Source organism: Podarcis gaigeae (assembly GCF_964106915.1).
Source record: "Podarcis gaigeae genome assembly, chromosome: 6".
Taxonomy (NCBI): Eukaryota; Metazoa; Chordata; class Lepidosauria; order Squamata; family Lacertidae; genus Podarcis; species Podarcis gaigeae.
In genome coordinates this window covers 95,085,645-95,094,790 of record NC_139682.1, presented here as the reverse complement: position 1 = coordinate 95,094,790, position 9,146 = coordinate 95,085,645, and the positions used below count along the sequence as shown (strand labels likewise).

The following is a 9,146-nucleotide window of genomic DNA, read 5'->3' as shown; positions in this document are numbered from 1 at the left end:
AGGACAGAAAGAGACAAGGGAAGGGAAGTAGAAATGGGCCTAAGCAGGAACACAGGGAGCAATCTTATACGGAATCAATCCACCATCTACACCAGCGGTGGGGGACTTTCTTAGATGCTTATCAAGATTAGCCTTAGCGGATTAATTTGACAAGTGGGCATGGTCAAACAACTGTTGATCACCTAGTGTCATTAGGACACATGATTGACAGGCCGTGGAGGTCAGCATGCAGGTGAACCGAATTTAACTGCCACTATGATTGCTGTATGAGTTACTGAGAGAAAGTGCATGAAACAAGTTGAACTGCTTGAAATATTTTGAATTTAATAATATGGTGGCAGGGTTGGAATGGGACCCCCTCCAGATCCAGATGTTGTTCGGCTACAGCACCCATCACCCCTGACCATTGGCCCTGCTGGCTGGGGCTGATGGGAGCACAACATCTGGAGAGCCACACGTTCCCCATCCCTGGATTAGAACTTCATCAGCTGAGCTCTCCGGGATATCAGAACCAGTGTGGAATAGTGGTCTGATTGCATCACTTGGGCCAGCAAAGCTCATTGGAAGGGCTTTGGACAGCAACTGTCTTTCAGTTTAATGTATCATGCAGGGTTGTTGCAAGAGCAAAATGGCAGAAGGCTTCATGGCTACCACCCTGAGCTCCTGAGAGAAAGACTGGGGACACAAGATGTAAGTGGGTTCAGGCTAGACTGTACTCTCCAAGATTCCTCTTTGACAGACTGCCACTAACCTCTCACTGTCATATAAGCCAGATGTTTGGCTTAAGTGTCAGCATGGCAAAGCCTGCAGCCTTTCAGTTTCCAGATGTCAGAGTTACCAACATCCCAGCTTTTTGTTGGGTGCTTATTCTTTGTCATGGCAACTACTGTTGCTAGGAAATAACTTGAAAGCCAAGTGGTTGCTGAAGAAGTGCTCAAGGATAGCAAAGCATAAGAAGCCATGAAGAGTCCTCCCCCTCAGAGTCTTTTTGGGCCAAACCACGTGAGATGATGGGGAACAGTGATCGCTTTACATTTTGGCAAGAAAAGAAAAGAAAAGAAAGTCTCTAATCTGGACTGAGTCTACAGTGGAGCTCACCCCACTCCACCCAACAACGTTTCCCCAGTGAAACCCATCCTCTGAAGCTGCAACACATAGATTTTCCCTAACGGAGTAAACAGCATGTCCGAAAGGGATTTTCATTAGGAAAACAGTATTTGTGGAGTGAGGGGAGGGGCCAAACATGTATCATGAAGTGCCAAGGGACTTGAACCTATACGGCCTAGGACCCTCGTACCTACGGGACCGCCTCTCCTGGTATGCCCCACAGAGGAACCTACGGTCTGCAAATAAAAACATCCTAAAGATCCCAGGCCACAGAGAGGTTAGGCTGGCCTCAACCAGAGCCAGGGCCTTCTCGGCTGTGGCTCCAATCTGGTGGAACGCTCTGTCACAAGAGACTAGGGCCCTGCAGGACCTGACATCCTTCCGCAGGGCCTGCAAGACAGAGTTGTTCCACCAGGCCTTTGGTCAGGGCGCAGCCTGACTCCCTCCTCTGGCAACCTGCACAGAATCTTGCGTAACGGTTGCCATCAATTTGATTTTAATTAATTTTTATAATTGAAATGTTTTTAGGATGTTTGATTATTTGATTGTTTGATTATTTGATTGTTGTTAACTGCCCTGAGCCCGGCTTCGGCTGGGGAGGGCGGGATATAAATAAAATTTATTATTATTATTATTATTATTATTATTATTATTATTATTATTAGTGCGACTATGGTTGCTTTTGGCAAAAAACTAAAAGCCAGACTTGAAACAACAACTAGTGAACTCCAGCTACAGATCTCTGTCTCCTTATTGAGTTTGACTCCAAGAGAGTTAAAGGGGGAGTTCGGCTTCACTTCCTGCAATGTACACCCCCATTTCTTTGATTCCACTATTGCTCAGAATCATGCAGGTTGTGTAGATTTTTGAAGCAATACAAACACTTGCCAAATGTGTTTGACCAAGGGCAAAAACAGGATAAATACTACAAGGAGCTGCGGTGCCTCTTCCAAAGGGTTTCCAGGGTGAAAAAGCCCTATTACTCTGTCCCCTCCAGCCCTCAAAGCAGGAGGGACATTGTTAGTATGCAAGATGACAAGTGCATTGAGGACAAAATGCTGTAACAGAGCAGCCGGTCTCTTAGTTAAGGTGGAATCTGCAAGTCGCTTGCCCTGTCAGTCACAAGTGCATTTGATCCGACTGCAGGCAGCTGATCCAAGCAGCAAGTTGGATCCCTAAGTTTTATCATCATCCTTAGAGACTGATGAAATGATCTCCATCAAATGCTGTGGGTGATAATAATGTGACACCACCCGACTCCTCTAATTTCAGAGTTTGTGTTTTTTTAAAGGGAATTAACTCTTGCATCTCTCTTGAATCTTTTTTTTAAATATCCCTTACTAGTAAGTAAGAATAAAGCTCATCCATAGCCAGGAAAATAGCAAGGTAGACACCCCCACCCCAACTCTTGCTATAGGGTAATCGGCTCTGAGGCCTATTGAAAGTGTTGGTTGGGTGTGCAAATTAATCAAGCATTCTTTATTTATTTCAGTACTCTGGCATCCAATATGTGTCACTACCCTGAACTAAAGGACAGAACAATGCTATACATGTGTGCCCCTTTTATATAGGTTTAATTGCTATGGCTCTCCTCAAAGAATCCTGTGGATCCCAGTTTGGTGACAATATGGGCAACTATGTTGGAATTCTTATTTCCTCACAAAGCCATAGTTCCCAACACTCCTTGGGGAAAGGTAAAAAGGCAAAGGGACCCCTGACCGTTAAGTCCAGTCACAGACGACTCTGGGGTTGCGGCGCTCATCTCACTTTATTGGCTGAGGGGGCCAGCGTACAGCTTCCGGATCATGTGGCCAGCATGACTAAGCTGCTTCTGGTAAACCAGAGCAGCACATGGAAATGCCGTTTACCTTCCCGCTGGAGTGGTACCTATTTATCTACTTCCACTTGATGTGCTTTCGAACTGCTACGGGGAAAGATAATTACTATTAAACCAGTTAAGCCATGCTGTGGCATAGACACACTCCCAGTATGTTTTCCATTTTACATGTTGTGGCTTAAAGATGTCTAGTGACAATAACTTTGGCAGATACAGTATTCTGAAACGATCGGCATGGCACAGAAGGTCTCATCTTACCGGGGGCCCAGTTCATCCTCACATCGCCAGGTGAACTCCCCAAAGCTCTCGTAGTGCTGGTTGTAATGGTACAGGACCCGGTGAAGGCTTGGTGAGCCCAAGTCCAGCAGGGTGTTGTAGGCCGTTTGCTGCTCCTTCCCGCTAGTGTAGCCATTGAAGAGGTTGTAGATCTTGTCTGCTATTTCTGGTTTTAAACAAAAAGGGAAGGTGAAATGTTGATCGACATAGCGAAGGGTAGTTTGGAGTTTAAACAGTGCCTCTTGGAACGAAGCTGTCAGGGAACTGCCATCGGAGCCAGAGGCGGAGGGAAGGCTCCAGAGGGATGCCGGAGAGGGTCCCAGTAGGGAGAGAGGCAGCCCATCTGCTGGGGAAGGAAATCAGCGTAGCACCAGTGGAGAAGGGGGCAGATGGGGGAATCGGCGAGGGGGCTCCATGACTCCTCGCTGGAGACCAGCAGGGAGAGCACGGGTCCTCCGCTGCCCACACCCTCCCTGCACAGAAGACTTCCGCGCAGGGAAAGTAGGAGGAGACCAGGCGTCAAAGAACTTATTTGCTGGAAGAAGTTCAAGAAACGCCCACTGAAGGATTCTGCCAGCGATTGAGACAGCCACGGGTGAGAGGCTGTCCAGACAGAAAGGGTTCACCCAGGTAACCTAGCCAGGAGTGGCGACAACCTACGCACGAGCAACCCCTAGAACCATTTCCCCATCACAGCTGCCCTCCTCAACGCAGCATTTTTGGGAAGGGAGAGTGCTGGGGAAATAGCCACCCTTGGTAAGCAGGGCAAAGGGGAGGCAGGTATTTTGTGTTTCAATGCAACAGTGAAGATGGAACAAAGATTTCAAAGATGAGCTCCCGCAGGCTCTTTACCAGCAACCTAGCTTTGCAACTTGCAACACAGATGTACATACCAGATAATATATTGTGCCTTTTCAAGGCATCATTTTTCAACCCCAAACCCTAAAGTTTATAGTTGCAGGAATAGGTTTTGCACACAAACACAAAATGATTAAAAATAAAATACTCAAGCGCTGTATGCAGAAGCTTCTTTGCCAACGGGCAGGTCTCTGCAGCAGAACTGTTACCTTGGGCCTTCACATCGTCCACCACCGGGCAAGGAGTCTTCACGGTCACGTCACTTGACCTTGAACGTCTCCCTGTGTTATCCACACCCCAGAGAGTGAACCTGATGACGGAACAGAAAATATCAGATACATGCAGCATATATGTTTGGACTGCATGAGCAATTGTGCCCTGCATCTCCATCTTAATTCAAAAGATGTCTGTTCCCCTTTGCTGCCTGCCGCATGTGGGCTCAAGACAAGTCAGCAGCTACTCACATGTAGGTGGTGTCAGGTTCCAGGCAGCGGATGATCAAAGAGATGGTGGCGGACAGCTTGTCAGGCACCTGCGCTGGCATGGCACAGGGCGACTTGGCCCCAGAGATGATGTCATCCACAAAACTCAGCACCATCTCTAGGGAAACAGGCAACCCAGCCATTATCTGATAATGCAGATGGACAAGGAGCAAGGAAGACAGAGGAGCATAGGAAATATCTGCATGTTTTTAATAAATCATGTTATTTTTATGTTTGTAATAAATTGTATTATATGTGAGTGTGTATTAATGCTTAATTGCTCTTTAATTATTGGGGTTTTTCTATGTGTTTAGCTGTTCTCATTTTTATCTGTAAGACACCTTCAGTCCCTGTCAGAGGAAAAGGGTGGTATAAAAATAAGTATGTAGATACTAATAGTCATAACGTTAATAATAATAAATTGAAGCTGGAGAGGAGTTTGGCAACCAAAGCCGTTTTACTCTGCTTCTGATTAACTGCTTGGCAATTAATTCTTAAGGTATTTGCACCCCACCTTCCTGACCCTTCAGGGTGGCTGCAACCTCCAAATAGAAGCAATCACTTAAACAAGCAAAGCAATAAGAATCAAAGCCATCCAGCAGCAACCAGCAGAACTAAACGTAGAAAAGTAACAGAAGAGTTGGCAGCAACATTCATGGTTCATTTATGCAAGAGCGTGCCAAACAAGCACTGATTTTTTTACTGGCTCTGTAAGGCAGGGAGAGAAGAGGTCAGAAAAATTTCACAGGGCAGCAGATTTCACATCCTGGGTGCTACCACCAAGAAGCTCCTATCCATCACACCTTAAAGGGCAGAGAGCCCAAACCTCCTGTGGTGATTGAAGAATGTAGACAGGCTCCTATGGGAGGAGGCTGCCCTTTAGATAACCCAGTCCCAAATTGCTTGAGGCTTTAAGTGACACAACCAGTACTGTGAACTGAGCAAACAAACAAACCAACAAACCGTGAGCCTTAACATTTCATCAAATATTCCACGAGAGGATGAACTTCCAAATTCATTTCAAATCCGATGGCAACGTACGGAAGTGCTGGCCATTCCCCTCCTGCATTTGCCCTGAGAAATCTGGAACTTTTTATCCAATGTTTGTTTCCTTTGAGATTCTTCAGGTGCTTTACATGAGAACGAACCTCAAACTCAAACCCTGAATTTTGCTTTAAACCGAATTTTGATGGCAACTCTAAAAGTGAGTCCTGTATAATTGTTTGCACAAAAATACAATATAGGAAATATCCAAATGAATGTGATCATGATGTAGAGCACAGAATAGGGTGACTAATATGGGGGCATCCATTTCCCTTCATAACATGTCCTGACTCTTTGCAAATGATTGTGCCATCATCCCCAGGTGTTTTGGGGCTTCATTTTTAAGTCAGACACAGGCTGATACTGAGGCACAAGGAAACCAAAGCTTGCCATTTAAACATAACGGGGAAGGAAACTTTTTAAAGTCCTCAGAAATTATTGCAAGCCCTCCTGTTTATTCCCATCTACCCACTCTGGACCTCTTTGTGGGGACCAAGCTCTGCTGAATTTGGAGGGAGAGTTCTGGCCCATTCCTAGCTCAAATGGTTGAGAAACGATGGAGATTCTTATGATCATGATGGTTTTTAAAATTGGATTTTGGATTTGGGTTGGAACCTGGATGGCTTTAAAACAGGGTTGGACAAATTAGTGGGTCATATTAGCAGTCAGTGGCTGCTAGCCATGATGTCTATGTTCTCCCTCCACTGCCAGACGCAGTAGGCTTCTGAAAACCAGATGCTGGACAACCCAACTGGGAGAGTATTATTGTGCTCGGGTCCCCCTCTCTGGCTGGACACTGTGAAAGCTGCACCTGAAAGTGCCTTGGGTCTCATCCAGCAGAGCTCTTCTTATGCTCTTATGGTGAGAGCTCTATTTTGTCATCTAAACTGGAACAAACTATTTTGGCAACACTGTGATTTAGTATTAGCCCTTCTTTAAACCACAGAGCCTCTTGGGCTTGCCGATCAGAAGTTCGGCGGTTCGAATCCCCGCGACAGGGTGAGCTCCCGTTGCTTGGTCCAAGCTCCTGCCAACCTAGCAGTTAGAAAGCACATCAAAGTGCAAGTAGTTAAACAGGTACCGCTCCGGCAGTAAGGTAAACGGCGTTTCCGTGCGCTGCTCTGGTTTCGCCAGAAGCGGCTTAGACATGCTGGCCACATGACCTGGAAAAACTGTCTGCGGACAAACGCCAACTCCCTCGGACTACAGAGCAAGATGAGTGCGCAACCCCAGAGTCATCCGTAGCTGGACCTAATGGTCAGGGGTACCTTTACCTTGAACAATACGGTGTTATATTGCATCAATATTTAATTCTTATGCACACTACCCTGGAATCCATGTTTTGGATGTTTAGAATTTTTCAAAAATAATTGTGTAAATGCATTTATAAAAGAATAAACTGCACTCACCAGTTTCCACTTTGGAATGGTCCAAGCGGTCAGTCACCTTCTCCTGGCGGATGAGGTAATCAACAATCTGTACTCCAATTGGGGGTTCTGAATGCTCCCACTCCAGAACTACCAGGGAGCTACTAGGTTCATGAACAGTGGACAACCTCAGCCTGCAGAGGGGAGAGCAAAAACAGAGGTCAGGCTATGGCTAACCCTTGGCAAGCGTCTCCTGATGACGTCAATGGGAATGCCAACTCAAATTCAGCAAAATTCTGACAACAGAGTACCCCCCCTCTGCCTTCATTTCACTATACTGTATTCAACAGAGCATCTGATGATGCTTAAGAAAGGATGCTCAAATAATAATGTGTTATGCTTATTCAAGTACCTTCAAGCCCCCACAAGGCTTGGGGGGGTAACATTAATGAGATGAACAGGGCACACTTTGCCACACCCTGTCTTTGGTGCACAACGCAAAGGGGGTGGGCAGAGGGTCAGAAGATTGTAAATAAGGCAATAGAGACAATAGAAGACTATTTTAAATGGAATTTAAATGGGGAAACTGCTATAGAGACTGTGTGGGACGCAGGAAAGGCAGTTATGAGGGGCTTCTTAATACAGAAAAATAGTCAAGTAAGAAAAGAAAAAGAGACAAAGAAGGAACAGATCCTAACACAGATTATGGAAAATGAAAGAAAGTTGACTATCAACCCCAATGAGGAGATCGCAAAACAGAATATAAAGATATTACAAGCTAAATTTTCTACAATAATCGACCAAGAGGTAGAATGGAAAATTAAAATGATGAATCAGAGAACGTTTGAGACAGCAAATAAGATAGGAAAATACCTGGCGTGGCAAATAAGAGAAAGAAGAAAACAAAATATGATTAGTAGGATAAGGGAAGGAGAAAGGATTGTGGAAGAGCCAAAAGAGATAAGAAAGATATTTCAAAAATATTACAAGGATTTATATAAAAGAGGAAAGGAAACAAAGCAAGAAATAGACCACTTTTTGCAAATGCATCACCTAAAACAAATTTCAAAAGAAGAAAATGAGATATTAGACCAGACAATTACTCAAGAAGAGATAAAAAAGGCTATTAAAAGGATGAAAAGTGGGAAAGTCCCAGGGCCAGATTCCCTTTCGGCCAAATACTATAAAACACTAAGTAACCAAATATCCCCAGTGCTAGGAGAAGTGATGAATAATATATTAAAGGAAGGAAGGATCCCGAACACCTGGAAGGAAGCATATATTACCTTGATTCCTAAAAAAGATGCAGATACCCTGGAAGTGAAAAACTATAGGCCAATTTCATTATTAAATAATGATTATAAACTATTCACAGACATAATGGCAGAAAGACTAAAAAAGGTTTTGAACAACAAAATACATAAAGATCAAACGGGTTTCCTTCCAGGGAGGCAATTAAGGGAAAATGTAAGGAATCTGATAGATATTATTGAATATTTGGATATGAATATAGACAGACAAGCGGCCTTGGTATTTATAGACGCTGAAAAGGCGTTTGATAACATCTCATGGGAGTTCTTGAAGAAAAGTCTGGAAACGATGGGAATGGGAGAGAAATTTAGAAGAGGGATAGAAGCAATATATAAGGAACAGAAGGCAAAATTGGTAATAAACAACACCACAACAGAATATTTTGGTATATATAAAGGAACTAGACAGGGTTGCCCCCTGTCTCCTTTACTGTTTATAACGGTACTAGAAATATTGAATGAGAGACTGAGGGGGGCAACAGAAATAAAAGGAGTGCAGATAGGAAAGAGGGAATATAAAATCAAGGCCTTTGCAGATGACATCGTACTAACTTTAGAATACCCAAAAAAGAGTGTAAAAGAAGCTTTACTAAAGATTGACGAATTTGGAGCCGTGGCAGGACTTAAGATAAATAAAAATAAAACCAAAATGTTGGTTAAAAATTTAACAAAGGAAGAAATAATAGATCTAGAGAGAAGGACGGAAATTGCAGTAGCTAAGAAAGTGAAGTATCTTGGGATATGGGTCACAGCTAAGAACATAAATTTATATAAGGATAACTATGATGTCACCTGGAGGATTATAAAGAAAGACATGGAATTTTGGGGGAGGATGAAACTCTCCTTTTTGGGGAGGATAGCTGTT

The 9,146-nt window shown here is 44.1% G+C and overlaps 1 protein-coding gene and 1 long non-coding RNA gene across 3 annotated transcripts in view; both read right to left on the bottom strand.

Annotated features, from left to right (window-relative positions):
• LOC310846893 overlaps positions 1 to 9,146 on the bottom strand; it is a 417,489-nt gene that overhangs the window by 5,717 nt on the left and 402,626 nt on the right. The gene's annotated exons all lie outside the window — the stretch shown is intronic.
• The window catches only part of ASTN1 (astrotactin 1), a 210,753-nt gene that overhangs the window by 5,717 nt on the left and 195,890 nt on the right, over positions 1 to 9,146 (bottom strand). For both annotated transcript variants that reach the window (XM_083743756.1, XM_083743757.1), the window contains exons 19-22: positions 7,014 to 7,165; positions 4,543 to 4,678; positions 4,288 to 4,388; positions 3,203 to 3,386 (exon numbers count right to left, since the gene is read on the bottom strand). In XM_083743756.1, coding sequence (XP_083599882.1) covers positions 3,203 to 3,386; positions 4,288 to 4,388; positions 4,543 to 4,678; positions 7,014 to 7,165 — 573 coding nt within the window. The remainder of the gene's footprint in view (positions 1 to 3,202; positions 3,387 to 4,287; positions 4,389 to 4,542; positions 4,679 to 7,013; positions 7,166 to 9,146) is intronic.